General features: G+C 35.8%; 1 protein-coding gene across 2 annotated transcripts in view; it reads left to right on the top strand.

Annotated features, from left to right (window-relative positions):
* LOC139131954 (polypeptide N-acetylgalactosaminyltransferase 10-like) overlaps window positions 1-16,810 on the top strand; it is a 43,224-nt gene that overhangs the window by 10,140 nt on the left and 16,274 nt on the right. For both annotated transcript variants that reach the window (XM_070698290.1, XM_070698289.1), the window contains exons 3-7: window positions 1,949-2,099; window positions 5,603-5,747; window positions 7,087-7,253; window positions 7,910-8,095; window positions 9,261-9,450. In XM_070698290.1, coding sequence (XP_070554391.1) covers window positions 1,949-2,099; window positions 5,603-5,747; window positions 7,087-7,253; window positions 7,910-8,095; window positions 9,261-9,450 — 839 coding nt within the window. The remainder of the gene's footprint in view (window positions 1-1,948; window positions 2,100-5,602; window positions 5,748-7,086; window positions 7,254-7,909; window positions 8,096-9,260; window positions 9,451-16,810) is intronic.

Genomic DNA, 16,810 nt, shown 5'->3' with positions numbered 1-16,810 from the left:
TTTGATAATATCTTTACAATATTTGTGCAAGAATTTCAATTTCTTGTTACACTTCACAAAGCATTGTAAAACACCTACTAACTTTCCAGTACAGTGTCTATACAATTGTATAGTGCACTGCTGTTGTTTACATTCAAATTCTAGTCCAGACCAGAATTCACTTGTCAACAATAACAATGCAGTTTACATGTACTGGCTAAGTTGATAAGCTAAATACTGTGTATCTCAAAATACTTTGGAGAGTAGAACAAGACACTGTACTTGACATAGAAAACAAAAAACAAAAAGTTGTCCAAAAAGTTACAGGTAGTAGCTCTTTAAGACCTACCAGTACAAGTGCCAGTCTGTATATTCATCAATAAAGTCACACAATATAGATAGACTGAGAGAATTAATCCCTGTCATCTTATTTTAATATCATGGAACATAGAAATTTGAAACAGTCAAGTTACAGGAAATTTAATATTCATATGTTAAAGAGAAAGTGATAATGACATAAGCTGTTGATAGAACATGGATAAACTTCATATTAAATCAAAGGAGATAGATAATCTGCAAGGTCAGTGAGTACTTGACCTGCTCTAAACTGATTGTGAACTCTAAACCTGTGGGAAAAACAATACTATTAAAAGACAATCTTCCGTCTATCTACAAGATCAACAATGATTGTAGATGTCATTGCATCCGGTTGACCTGATCCCAAATTATCATGCTTCTCAGATCATCCACATGTTTACAGAAATTATAAAATATTGTCACCATTGCATGTGAAAGCTACATGTATACTGTCATTTTTGCCTTTCTTTACTGTGGTAGTTGTTAGATTTAAAACAACACGAGACTACATCTTGTCCAAACTAATTTAGAAAGTGGTTTCTGAAGAAGTTTAAGCACTCTTAAAAAGCACTCTTTTCATTAGAATTTCTTTAAAATTACGCTGTAATGTAGGACAGTCCATATCTGTTATTCCCAAAGGAGTCATTTATTTAGCAAATTCTACTACAACACTGGTGTGCTATGGAGTTTTGTAGATTGAATTGCTTCTGTGGCCATCATTATTTGTGTGCTATGTTGGTTTCTTTGGATGTTTTAAGTTCAGAAATCAGTCAATAAAGTATATGTATGGCAGCTTTGTGTTCAATAAGAACAGAATGCATTTATCATTCCTATTCCAGCCAACAAACAATCTCTGTGCTGTTTCTGTATGACTCTAATTGTTATTTCAGAAAAGCTTAAAACTGCAACTTGATTTTAAATCCATTTTGTGGTAATGTGATGGTTTACAAAATGGATTTCAAAAACAGCTACTGAATGATACAATCAAACTGGAAGCTTATGTAACGGTGTATATTTTTAGATAATTCAGAGAATATAGCAGATATTTTGATTTTTGAGTCAGATTGAATCCAAAGATCATAATATGTGATTTTACTTTCAACAGAAAACCAAATAATGACATTTGTATTATTACGGCTTGGCAAAATTTTGAATGGTGGAAATTTGTAGGCCTCCATTAGCAGCTGCTCATATAAGAAAAAAGCATTACTAAATGTACAGTTTCCATTGTAGCAGAATCAAGAGCTCATGTACATCCGATAAAAGTTGATAAAAGTCGTGTTTGCTCCCAGCCTACTAAATCCAAAGTTTTGTATGCAGCTCGTTAATTTTTTGCAAATATACAACTGCAAAGGTTCCTGTGCTCAATGGAAAAAGTTTTGTAGTGGAACAGAATGTATTTTGTAATCTATACAAATGATTGCACAAAATCAAAAAAAGCATAATTTGCTTCCGAATTATTTAAATTTCTGACAAACAGAAGATTTGGAAAGTTTCAATAATTTTGAAATTTTTAGGCATTCAAAACAGCAAAAAATGAATTTGACTGTATTATAGTAAGCCCATATGACTTCAGTGACTGACTCATACATGTTTTTTGATTTGCTCACAGGAGAAGGGTAATAACGTAAAGAGCTTTGCGGCTGTGGCACCAGTTGATCCAGATGTGTTATCTGATACCGGTAATCATATAGATTACAGTAAAATGCCCAGGCGTGATTGGCATGATTACAAGCAGATCCAGGCAGATGCACAAAGACATGGTAAGCAGAGCATGAAAAACAAAACCCACCTCTTTATCAAAGATCCCATCTTTCTATAGAGGGCAATTTAACCCTTTGAGCTCCAAAGTAAATTTTTGTCACCCTTATAAAATATACCTCAGCCAATTTTTGTCAGATTTTTGCCAAAATTTTTATAAAAAATTGAGGCCAATGAAAGTTGTGTTCATTTTGTCTAAAATTTATTCAGAAAAATTACAGAAAAGTTCATTAAAATTGGTAAAATGTTGCACTGAAATTTTGGTGGGAAAAAATACAGCACTCAAAGGGTTAAGGTAGAATGCAATTCAGAGACAAATATTCAGAGACTCAAACTTTTAAACCTTTTTGGTTTGCCACTTGTTGCGACTCATTTTGTAACTTGTGAAGTAAATAAAGTTTCCAAGGGCTTTCTTTTGTGAAAATTGAAAATTTTATTTTTCGCCGTAGAGATAACACAGGAATGATGGCCATTTGGAATTTCTAATACTGGTAAATGTGATGCATTTGTTTCTCTTGTATCAAACTTTGCAAAGTGAACCCAATATTTATTCTCAGTTTGAAAGAGAATAGTTGAAAGTTTCATTGAGGAAAATTTTAGCAAAAGTTTAAGTACTTTCTTTTTCGAGGTGCTTACCTCAAAGAAAATGTAAGTGCGGTCATTTTTGCCATTTTCATATTTTCTGATAAGCATTCAATAAATCCTGTGTAGAAGTTTTCATATCCATGCACGCACTGCTGTATATTGTTAAGAGTTGGTCTGGAAGCTGTTGAAAATACATGTGACTTACGGTAGTTAATATATGGCACAAAAAATTCAAAGAAGTCTGGTCACACCTCTTTTGTGATAGAGAATTATAGAGTATAACAACGATGTAATCCTGGTGTGAGTCCAGCAGTTTTCACTTGTCATCCGTACAAGCATAGCTTTGAAGAGCAGTGAAAATCTTCAAAGTTTAAATCTTCTCTAGAATCACAATTACACCCAATTGTAAAACTTGCTGCTGTTTTATTTGTGTATGGAGATCTGAAAAACAATGGTTCACCGGTGAATGTGAAACGTACATAAATTAGTCACACACTGACATAGAGGTATGACATGCTCTGTATGATTGACAGGTCAAATATTTTCATATCACTGATATCGTCATGCAAGTACCTTCCAAGTCTTGAATCTATTGAGTTGTTTATCTTTTCATTATGACTATCAAATTTTAAACAAAATTTTCAGCTCTGTCATGAATGAAAATAAAATTATATCATCAGAAATGTACTAATTATCCGTTCATTTGAGAAGATTAACATAAGTCATTTCAAAGCCTGTTCATTAAGTTTATTATCAAGTTAGGGAGTTATCAAAATTCATTCATGAAGAGAATGTCATATTACATCATGTTTTTAATCAAGCTCATATTGATGTTGTGCACACAATATATTTACATTAAATTGGTTATTACTGGGGAACATCACAGAGAACTAGTTTACTTTCTGACACAGCATGATCTGTTTGTCATGAAATTGTTCATAAGTAAGAATAGCAGAGTGCTAAGACCTGTCTCCGTTGGTTCCGTTATATCCAGTCTATGACATTTGGTATTTTGTAGTCGTGGCAAAATTGACATGTGCATAATTCATCTAATATGGTGCCTAGAGTTGTTTTGAGAAACACATACAAACCCACACACAAACACGCACACACCGAGAGTATCAATTGGGTAAAGAACAAATATTACAAGTCATTGTTATATTTATCATTCAATACATGCTAAGAATTCATTGTAGACAAGTTACATTGTATTGTGCATTTATTGAAGACTGACAAAAATATAACATTTTGCCAATAGAGAAGTAAAACCAATTCAGAGTAAAATATCACAATGTGTAGGAAAGGTTGATGCTTATCTAGATGTAATAATGATACATCCATAAATTAAATTGCCTCGAGCAGAAGGATGCTTTGAAAATTGTAACACAAGGGTTTATATTAGTATATTGTATAAATAGGATATGCATCTGTTGCCAAACTGGCGTGTGTGTTATTGTAAATATTACTCTATGCTCAACTGACTTTGTACAATATTTATTACAGGATTCCATCAATATATCAACAAAAGCTTTCTCTCTGTCATTGTGTCACAATTGATTTATTACGTTTTATATCAGGATACTCATTCATAAAAGTAGGTTTCGTTAGATGAACAAAATCATTCATACTGGTTTTTTATTTCCATGGATACTAAACAGTTTTTATTCCATTTAAACAAAATCCTCTGTCACTGCTTGGATAAGAATGCTTTTCTTAAAACCATATTAATAATGTGGTGACACTTTATACAGAAAAGCTGTGTGAGAGGGAATCAAGTTATTATCTCCATATCTACACTGCAGCTTTAGCTTTTATTGCAAACTATTTCTTACTTCCTTACTTTCTTACTTTTATACTGATTTTATCATGGACAAAATTCCTTTTAGTATCAGCATGATTAGTCTGCCCCCCCTCCACCCCATTTCCCTTGTTGAAGGTCAACCAGCCAATTGAAAATGATGACGTAGCATTGTGGCCAACAGGTGACAACTACTGTATGCCAGCTGGTTAGTCTCCACATTACAACAACCCAATCTAATTACCAAGGACTGTTTGTGACAGCAGCTGCTGATTTTTCTGCCATCCTCTCAAAAACTAATAACCCAAATGTTGTTACACTGACAGCTGTTGCAGTCTGTGATAACTCAATGCACTATAGATATTGATCTGTTTTAAAGAGACCCTGTTTCTGTTTTCCGGGCGTTAATTTTATCAATTTCTACAATTAACAACTTAGTAAAATGTGTTGGAACATTTTAAATATGGTTACAGAGTGGTCAACAAAATATTTTTTAGAATGCGAACCATGAAAACAGCTAAACAAAGTGGTAAAATAGTTTCTACCATCTGTTAGAAATGTATGCCAATAAAGTAATGACTGCTGTTATAAAATGCCGGTGTGTATAGTAGGTTGAGTTTTGTTTGAGACACATATTTTCCATTTGCCCATTTATGATAGAATACTTCTCAAGGAACATTTTTTCAAAATTTCAAATATGTACAATACTTTTCTAATCTGCTGCTTGTGTTGACTTGGACTTAGTTTGGACTCTGTGAAGCAAATTCAGATTTCATTATTAATTTCATGAATTTTTCCCCCATGGAGTTGCCCTTATGAAAATTTTAGGGGGCACTGGATAAAGCTAGCCATTGTCAATTTCAAATATCAATAAATGTCAGGCAATTTGTTTCTTTGAGTCAAAACTTTGCACAGCGCCTAAATTTTATTCTCAATGTCGATATGAAAGAGAATGCTTTAATTTCAGCAAAAGTTAATCCTTCTGTTTGAAGGCAATATGGATGAAAAATATGATTTATTTTTGTGTTAGTTAATTTTAAACTTAAAATCAATGATTTGGTTTCACAAAAACATACATACGTCATGCCACACAAAGTGACATGTATATTTTTTCCTGCACAGGACCCGGTGAGCAGGGCAAACCGTACATTCTGAGTCCAGAAGAGAAACAGAGAGAAAGGCAGGACTTTTCAAAGCATGGCTTCAACAAACACATCAGTGATGTCATATCTATTGACAGAGCTATACCAGATATCCGTGATCCCAGGTAAACATCATCACAAAGTTGAAATACTTCCATGTTGTAACACTACTGCCAAGGTGAATGATAATGAAAAGGGGTGTAGGCTGCTGAGGTGAACTTTGAACCCTACATGATACCATTTCCCCTCGTCACTCTCAACACTTCTCTGTGAAGCTGTAAATTCTAAACATTTTACACCCTGGAAATATAGGAGCTGTGTGCAACAGTTGTGCCAGGTTGTCCGCATTCGGTCGCTTTCTGTATTATTTCCTTTGATTGACAAATCTAGTGCAACATATGTGAATCTTACAACCTGTGGCACTATATGATCCAGTAAGGTGCAAGTCAGCCCCAAACATCAGCTACAGTACAATGTAGAAATAGGGAGACCGTTTCCGTTGTGTGACAGATGATGGTTCATATTTGTAGTCAGGTCAGGATAGGTCTGTCAGGTCAGATGTAGCTGTGCAGTCATCCACAATTACCATAGAACATTGTAAATATACTGTCATTACTTCCTTTTCTCTGCCAATGCTATCTATGTGAGTCTAAAGGTTATCTTCTTTGCTTGCTGTGGATACAGATCGCCATAGCAACACTGACAATTTCATGAAATGAACTGATAATTATCTGTTCTTCTTTCTGTAAAAGATATGAAGCATGTTGATTAAGCTATACAGGATAGTTTGAGGTATCACCGACTGGAATAAATCAAAGGAAACATACAAAATACAAAATGAAAGGAAACATATGAAATACAAATGGAGTCCATAGGGCAAGATAGAAAGAATTTTATTCCATGGCAATCTGAAAGGAAGTGTAAGCCTTGGGGAATGGATCTAACTCAGGCCAGGGTTTGATTTCACCTCTAATGAGCTGTTTTTTATTCCCGACGGTGAAACATGCTAATTATATCAGTTGCTTTCCTCAAAATGATGTTCAGGTTTATTCATCACAAGTTCATTCGTCATTGGTGATTTTTAAAATTTTGGATTTTGTACTTGATTGAAGCACCTCTAAATTTATTGTAAATAATGAAAGAAAAAACTCATGGCAGCTTTTTAGTGGCTATGAGTTCAAAACAATGTAGAAATGATCAGAGAGTCTATGCTGTCTGTGTTAATTCAAGTAATAACTTTGCATTGTCGTTAACTATAATTGGAGAATGGTGCTGACTCCACATGTGATGGTAGTATTTGTTTTGTTTCTAACAAAAGAAACACTCGGCTGATTCAAGTTTTACTTTTATCTCAAACATCCAGTACCTTGTACAGGTACCGTAGTGCTTTTCTATTCATCTGTATTGGAGATTTGCTCTCTCCAAAGTCTCATACCATTCTGGTTTGTCTTTTTGTTTGTACAGATGTAAGACTCTGAAGTATTTTAGCAAGTTACCCAATGCTAGCATCATCATACCATTCCACAATGAAGCCTTGACGATTCTTCAGCGTACAGTACACAGCATATTGAACAGATCACCACCAGAGCTGCTTCATGAAATCATACTGGTGGATGATTTCAGTGACCATGGTGAGATTTATTTGTATAGTTACCGGTACTTTATTATAATAATGCACTGTCATTCCAGGGTGAATTAAATAGGGTTGTAGAAAATATAGATATTACAAAAATAATCTGAAATGGTGGGAAGAAAAGAAAGTAAGTAATGAAGAGAAAACAAATACAACAAAAGATATAGAGAGGGGACAGTTTTAGGTTTTAAGAAGTCAATTAAGCCACAAAATTGTACAGAGACAGTGAAAGAGAGACTGCCCCTATGGTTTAATGTCATAATGATTGTGGGCCAAAACTATAACATACATATAGACTGTAATATGGAAAAATATGATGTCTTTGTTGAAACAAAAATTCTTATCATACTTGGTGTAATACATTCTTTATAAATCACTTTCAACATATGATATGCTTGAGGAAATCAGTTTTAACGATCAAACGATGAAGATGTACTTTGCCCATATTCCCCAAACCTGGCAAAATGTTGTAAAAGTTACCAATTACTGAGAGTTGTGTCAAAGAAAGATATCTCAACACACTCTGCATGAAGATGGTATCATTTTTCAGCAACAGTTCAACAGCTACAATGTTTTAAATGATAATACTCACCTGTTTTTCAAACAAGATAAAACAACTCAAGTTTTATGTCCTCTGTATCATCAATTTTTCAGAGGAATGCAAGACTCCATTGGAAGATTATATGGCTAGACATCCCAAAGTCAGAATTATTCGTGCTACAAAACGAGAAGGTTTAATAAGGACACGGTTGTTAGGAGCCAGCAGAGCGAGGGGGCAAGTCTTGATATTCCTAGACTCCCACTGTGAATGTAATGTGAATTGGTTGCCTCCGTTACTAGGTAAGACACATCAGTGAATCACATTTCTTTCCTGTCTGTGTCTCAAGTATGACACACTCATTCCAAGATCACAGGTTTTCAAGTTGCAGCCAAAACATCAGAACAGCATCTTTTCTTTTGAAAACATATTTTTACAATCTAAAATCTTGTGAAAGTGTCAACCATGGTAAAAGATGCTTCTCCTATTCAACTTTGTCATCTCAACATTTCTCATAAAGCGAACTTTCTGTTTGGGTTGTAAAAACGTTATCTGTAAGTTTCAGAGGTAGAAAAGTTGATATTGTAAACTGGAGGATATGTCAACACCCATCTTTTTCTTTGCCAGCATTTTTCATAAATGTTTAAATGAAAGTCTATTGGTCAAAAGGCCAGGAAGAAATTGTTAAAATTTGATGGTAATGGTTTTACACACGCATTTCAAAGTAAATGATGTTTTATTTTGAAATCAGGTCACTCTCTACCCTCATAGTACTATATTTTCCATAGTCTGCTTTTTAGGGCAAAGGAAACATGACAAATGCTTGTAGGTATCTATCTGTTTGATTTGCAAATGACCAGAATTGACAATAATTAAGGGTAAAGACATGATTCCTGCTCTCAATCCTTTCAAAAATCCCACTGTACCATCATCATTAGAGGTGACTTTTAAACATTGCAGTAGAGCGCCACCACAGGTCAAGTCTGCCACTCACTCTCTGGCATTGCCAAAGATTTCTCTGTTTCCTGTCAAAGGATGCTGCAGATGTGAATGACTGCATTCTTATTTCTGTACAGTCATACAATGCTGTAAAGGTGAATCAATACAGTATGTTGATAACATGTGACACGAAATAATTTCAGTACAATTGCAGTTCATGCAGCCTTGATTATGGTAGTCCCTCTGATCATGACCTTCTGAAAAACATTTTAACTAAAAATTTTTCTCTCCAGGGCAATTTCTAACTTATCAGCAGCCAGCATTGTATATTCTCAATAATTGATGAAGTAAAATTGATTTTCTTTGTCTATTTCACCCGTACATTGTACTCGCTAATTATCCATTTTATTGCCATTGTAACCTTGACAATGTTGGGCCTTTCCAATTTGGATCTTGTACCCCACTGGGACATGGCAGGGTCAAAGGTCATTCACAGCCTCTGTGGCTTTGCCTCCTTTTATTTTACAGAGAGAATTGCGTTAAATCGCGGTTGCATCGCGTGCCCAATGATTGATGTAATCGGAAACAGTGATTTCCACTACGAGACTCAGGCTGGGGATGCAATGAGGGGAGCCTTTGACTGGGAGTTGTACTACAAAAGAATTCCCATTAACGAGGCTGAGCAGAAACGACGGGGTCATCCGTCAGAGCCATTCATGTAAGTGTAATTGGTCAAATAAAAAAAAACAGGATGTATGAAATTGACAATAATCTTCAACACAGTTAATTTATCACCTGAAGATTTTTGCCGTGTTTTTCAGTCATATCCATTCCAAATACAAATGTTAAGGAAGGAATATCAAGTTACTTTTCTGTTCTTAAGAAGAGCTTCCTTTGTGTCTAGAGGTCATAAAATTTTACATTTTCTGTTCACTGACTAGGGTCATAAATTATGAACTTATGATAAGAATGAAATATGCATTTTTAAAAACTAATCACTTTACTCAGATATTTTTAACTCCTAAACTATCCACTAAATAAGGTCATAACACAATCTGCATCTTTAAAAATTGGGTCATGGCTCACATATAATACAAACTTACAGTCATTAATATAAGCTGGGCTTTGAAGTGTCTTGGGTTTAAAATAGCTAAATACCTTTTAGCCACTTTCAGATTTTTATTTTTTTCTCGATTAAACAACGTCCCAAACCCAAATAAAGTATACATTTCTAAAAGCCCTGATATAGAGCTATCCGACCGAGCACAGTACACGGTCATTATTTTCATAAGAGTCACGTGACAAGCGTTTTGCTGAACCTTCCAAAAACAGGTTTTTCCCGCCTTACGCAAACACGCTGCAAGATTTCCGGTTGAAATTTCATCATTGACAAGCCTTGACAATATCCTTCAAAACCGTGTCTGCGATTTTTTCCCGGAGGCTCCATTCAAATTATATGGCGTGATAATTAAATTCCTTGAAAAGCACCTTCATCTAACACCTTTAAGAGCGCATTTAAAGAAAACAAAGGCATATAAAAAAAATCCCAGACACGGTTTTGAAGGATATGTCAAGGCTTGTCAATGAAGAAATTCCAACAGGAAATCTTGCAGCGTGTTTGCATAAGGCGGGAAAAACCCGTTTTTAGTAAAAACGCTTGTCACGTGACTCTTATGCAAATAATGACCGGTGTACAGTGCTTGGTCGGATAGCTCTATATCAGGGCTTTCAGAAAATGTATACTTTATTGGGGTTTGGGACGTGTTCAATTGAGAAAAAAATAAAAATCTGAAAGTGTCTAAAAGGTATATAGCTACCTTAAAATAATAATATTATGGCTTTCTGTGCATGGCTTTCTAGGCATATATTCTTTAGTATTAGTAGGACATTAATCTGTCTGTTCAGAATCTACAATGTAGAAATGATATTCTTTGTACAGTGGTTAATGACATCTTAAAGCTAATCTCTGTGAAGCGTATGTCAGTTCAATTTTGTATGCAACCCCACCCACCCATCCCTAACAGATGCACGTATTGTCCTCATTTTGAAAGATTGAAACCAGGAGAGTATTCACTGCACTGATGTTTTGTAAATTCACATGAAACATGGTACATTGCCACCAGTTGCTTGTGATCAGTATCTCCATGGTGACTTCATGTCAACACAACAGCAAAGGACAAATCAAGTCTTGACATTAGACAAATATTTGCATCTTCTTCTCTGCATGTGCTTTCCAAGAAGGTAGACCTCGTCTCTTTGCATAAGATTACTTTGATATTAACCAGAAAAACCCTCATCCATTTACATGTACAAGACTATGAACACAACTCAGCCAAAGGACTTATATTCCATTGTTTAACATTTATCGTTTTCGTAGGCAATTATACCACAATCCTAATCAAATGTGCTTGGCAATGCAATAGAACACTGCTCAACAAAATGTATCTTTTTCAGCATTTTTTCAGTAATCCCAGAAATTCAGTGGCTTTAAAAATCAGAAACTAGCATGATAAAGTGCTACATCCTACAGTAGACATTGAGATAAGCCTTACAAGGCATAGCCTGTGTGCATGTAATTATTTCAACCTTACAAATGATTCATTCACAGAGGTGCATTGTTGTAAAGCTGTTCAGGCAATAATTTCAAGCTTAAACTTTTCTTGTTACCCTTTGCTAATATGAGTCTAACTGAACCATTACACAAAAATAGGGTTGACAACCACACTGTTTCTACACAGAAGAGTAATATACGCAGAGTTAATAGGAGCACTTAAAAAATACAGTATGTAAATATACGGAAAGGTCAATGGGTCAACAGGCGAGTTTGAAAGCAATATGATAAGGTGTGGGAAAGTGAACATATGAGGAGTATTGTATTGCTAGCCATGTACATGTAATCCATGGATTCAGTACTAGTCATGTAATCCATGGATCCAGTGCTAGTCATGTAATCCATGGATCCAGTGCTAGTCATGTAATCCATGGATCCAGTGCTAGTCATGTAATCCATGGATCCAGTGCTAGTCATGTAATCCATGGATCCAGTGCTAGTCATGTAATCCATGGATCCAGTGCTAGTCATGTAATCCATGGATCCAGTGCTAGTCATGTAATCCATGGATCCAGTACTAGTCATGTAATCCATGGATTCAGTGCTAGTCATGTAATCCATGGATTCCTGCTAGTCATGTAATCTATGGATCCAGTGCTAGCCATATAATCCATGGATTCAGTGCTAGTCATGTAATCCATGGATCTGGTGCTAGTCATGTAATCCATGGATTCAGTACTAACCATGTAATCCATGGATCCAGTACTAGTCATGTAATCCATGGATTCAGTACTAACCATGTAATCCATGGATCCAGTACTAGTCATGTAATCCATGGATCAGTACTAGTCATGTAATCCATGGATCCAGTACTAACCATGTAATCCATGGATTCAGTACTAGTCATGTAATCCATGGATCCAGTGCTAGTCATGTAATCCATGGATCCAGTGCTAGTCATGTAATCCATGGATCAAGTGCTAGTCATGTAATCCATGGATCCAGTGCCGTAAAACTCAGCAGAAAGGTTAGTGAGAATTGTATTTACAGTTGAAAGCAATATACTTCAGTGCCTACAGGTACATGAGAGATCTGTACACATCCTGCCTGCATGCTAGATTACAAAATCAACAAGGAAAAATGGCATGTACTTTTCCTTGACATGTTACCATAGCAACATCAGCAGGATAGTTTATTGATCCTTTTCACTGTTGGTCATGTTTTAGTTGCTGATGTTAATGAAAGTACAACTTGGGTACAAGGTGACATAGAGGGCAAAGCAACCAAAATCTTGAAATGTCTTACGTCGTCTTTGATTCTTAAAAAAATCCTGCAATCCATCATTTTGCCCTTTCAAGATTGCAGACATGATTTCATGTGGTATGATTTCCTGAGTATACCTTGTTCTTGAGTTAATATAACACTGGCACTGGATCCAAGGCCGGTTGATAAACATTGCTTATTCTGAGAAGCAGTAATGAGATTGTACGATGTGAGTATGACTCATTATATTTAAACTCTGAAACGATAAAGTTATGGAATAAGCTACTTTTTGTATAACTTAACCAAGCTGTGTATATCTATCACCAGATTTTCTTTCACTGTTATATGGACAATGAGTCTGAAATAAAGTCTATAATGAAATAACCTGATTCCCATAATTCATTTTGATTATAGGCATTAGAAAAACTTGCGAAGAACACAGATACACTCCCTTGTGAACTTCCTCCCCGACTGAAAAAGGAAAAGATATGCAAAGAATATTTGAACAAGGCCGGTTGATAAACATCGCCTATGTCAAAAGTATATCTCTCCATCATATGTAAATCTAATAATTACCAACTCATATTTCAATTCATAATCCTGTATCAAACATTTCTTATCATAATATTCCAAAGTGATTATTATAGCTTTCTTCAAGATTCCATCCGCTCCAAGCCCTCAGCAATGGCTGACATCACACATCAAAGCACAAACAGTCAAATACAGTTTTCTTATCTCATTAATCTCTGCCTTTGAGGAGTCAGGTGACAGACATATGATCACTTCAAAATTTATTTATAAATCTGGTCTCAGAGTCAGAGCACAGCTGTTCAGTTTTGATTTTCAGCATCAAAAAAGCAACGTAAGACACTCTTTTAAAAACAGACTGATCATGCTGCTATAACTGATCTTTTAATAAAAAGGTATTTTATCAACCGTTTTGAGTAAGGCACTATTGAATTACAAGATCTAACACCATTTCATAGATTAGACCATTCTTGTCTATAGATTAGACCATTCTTGTCTATAGATTAGACCATTCTTGTCTATAGATTAGACCATTCTTGTCTATATTTCACACCTTCCATCAATTTGTGGATTGTTTCTATTTTTACCCATACTCCTTTTATGAAGTTTCACAGGAGAAAAACCTTATCAGAAACATGTCCTTGCCACACATTCTACCCACTTGTGTAAAATGTAGGATTTCTCACTCACTGTTTGGATACAGTAACGATGCATAATGTTAATTAGTGAGACACATACAGAATCATATTACAGAAGGAACAAGAAATACTGCATCAGTTACATTTGCTATGCAAAGCGACACACAAGATGACATCATGCCTCTGTAGTGTATTATCTTATATCAATTTAGTACATCACACTTATCATTTGGTTATCATGATTGGCTTAGACATAGTCACATGACATGTTAAAAAAAGGTATAAAACATAGTTTAGGAGATTGATTGGTGATGTGATCTTGACAGCTGCAGAGGTATACCTGCATTTAGTTGGGATCTTTTCAGCACGTAACAAATTGTCATGCACTGGTTGCATAGAAAAGCATGCAGGGTTGCAAAAACATGCAACTCCAGTTGAATTGGATGACATTATAGTGCAAATGAAGTGTGAGTACGTATAACTTCATAAACGATGCTGTATCCATTCTCAGAAATTATTTGAAAGCAATTTTAGGTATGGCAGTCAGTTGATGGTTAAAATACAGCAATCTGAGCTGTGAAAATAATAGTGATGTATTAACAATATAGCGTAGATGGAACAAAAACTTGAAATTCATTTTTTAACATTTCATAGCAGACTTTCAGCATTCTGTTTGAATGTAATAGCAATAATTCATATCAGGAGTGGATATACCATTAGGATCTGATCAGTTCAGTCCATATGTACTTGCCATTGCGTATTCAACAAATATGCCATGAAAAGGTTAAAATCCTGCAGTATATAGCACCTGTCACTGGGGATGGTTTATTGCCTAAATACTCACCACGCGGATATGAGCTTACCTCACTGCAATGATTATCAGACAAGTATTTTGCAGTGTGGATACCTGAACCCTTTCAACCCCATTCCTTGTATGTGGTTCCTACCAAACCATTGTAAATAATTAGGTGATACCAAACTTTGACTAGGGTAGGGATTATAATCACAGGCAGTACATTATATTGTATGTTTAAAGAGAAAATGAATGTTTACATTGTTAGTCAGAGAGGGACACCCATTCAGTGAAGTCTGCATTATAGACTCCCATGAGAGTACTACTTGCAGTGATAGTTCTCAACCGCTCATTTTCCCATTACAACTTGTTGACATTGACTGTTAGTGTGATTTTAATCTTTTTCACTCTTGTAAATGATGTGCACAGGTCAAGTTGCTCGGAGATAAAGCTGCTTGGCTGATAAAAACCCTGCTCCTTTAACAGGTTATTTTGTTGACGGTTGGAAAATCCTCAACACAAAGAAAGATACAGACTTACATACATTCTGGACAATAGCTGAAATGTTTGACAATATTTCCACATTTTATTTTGAATTACGTCATATTTGCCTTGGCAATTTAATGCATGGAACACAAGTACAGTATGCCTTGATATTGTTGACAACTGAACTCTAGTTTAGATTAAAATTCAGGTGTTAACATTAATATTATGAGGTTATTACGAAAATACCGCAAAGGATGCACGAGGACATTGGCGCAGCGTATCGCCCGACGCAAGCGAGGGCGATGCGCGGCGCAAATGTCCAAGTGCATCCTTGCGGTATATCCGTGATAACCTTATTATTATACATCTTACATTCGTGACTGGGGCATCAAAATGTCAGAGTAGTGACCGTTTTCGTGCAATGTCAACAATTTTTCTTCCGATTTATCGCCCAGTGTGGAACGCTATCTCGGACGCGCTCTCTGAACGTTTTTTGTGGGCAGTGCACTACACACGGACGACGGTACAGAAAGCGCGAGACTTGTTCTGGCACTCGTCCAATGGGTCCCTTGAAACCGTTCTACAGTGAACGCGCAGATACAGCCGCAGGGAATGGGGTGCCTTGAAACGTACGTGTTACGGAACGTGGTTCGGTACGACTTTTTAGCGAACGCAAAATTCTATTGTTCTCGATGGTAGATGTATAATAATTGACATTATAGACAGAGGATATGTCAATGAGTTGAACACATGGAATTTTAAACATGATTTGTGAGTAACACAATTACATGTACATGTATGTCAGAAAACAGAACAGAATACTGGAAAATACCTTAAGTTAGTATGCGCCTTGAAACTGAAAGACTTAAGCTTGTGCTCAAACTTAATGAAACTTTCAACCTTTCTCTCACCAAATCATGAATAAAAATCATGGGTCACGGTGCAAATTTTGATATTAGAGAAACAAATAACTTAAAATTGACCGATATCTGAAATTCAAAATGGCCACCATCCAGGTGTTACCTCTATGAAAAAAATTAAATTTTTGAATTTTAAAAAACTCTGATGGTGAAGATTTTCATCACACCAAGAGCTTTAAAAATGAGCTGCCACAATTGGTAGATCAGAAGAGATTTGTAAAAGTTTGAGAGTCTGAATATTTGTCCCTGAGGCGCATTCTACCTTAAACAAATTCTTGCTAATGGAACTTTAAAAAGGTTTCTTCACACTAGACCAGTTTCCAGAGCAGAGACAAATTATTATCAGATGGGTGGAATATGATTTAAAGTTCCATTAGCTGTATCTTCTGGCGATTTTTCCGTAGTTTTGATTGAAATGATCGCTGGCTCATGTTGAATAGCCTGTCAATAACAGCTAATCGCATATTATTCGAAAACATTACGTGCCCTACAACTAAATAACAATGTGATTTTACGACGAAAATTTCAATTTTGTCCGGACAGAAATACAAACTCTGTTGACACGGGGATTGCAACGTAGGCATTCTTCTGCACCTGCGCGAGCCATTTACAGCAATTTCAAATAAATATTCATTACTTATGCCGTACTTACGTCGTAGTCCATTGTCCGAGCACGTTGCGTAGCCAGATGTCTGGCAATCCACGACGCAATGTTGTTTTGATCCCACAATGAACGTGAACTTGTACATCTAGTGTGATCGCGGCGTCACCATATCTGCGTTCTCCCAGCACGCTGAGCATGCCAGAAGTCAACAAACGAGCTCGGAAGGGCAACACGTTTGAACAAAAATTAGCAGTTTTATGTGGCTATAACATCACTAATCATGTTTGTTTCTTCG

This window comes from Ptychodera flava, chromosome 4 (genome assembly GCF_041260155.1).
Source record: "Ptychodera flava strain L36383 chromosome 4, AS_Pfla_20210202, whole genome shotgun sequence".
NCBI classification, from domain to species: domain Eukaryota; kingdom Metazoa; phylum Hemichordata; class Enteropneusta; family Ptychoderidae; genus Ptychodera; species Ptychodera flava.
This window is presented reverse-complemented; position numbering and strand designations above follow the sequence as displayed.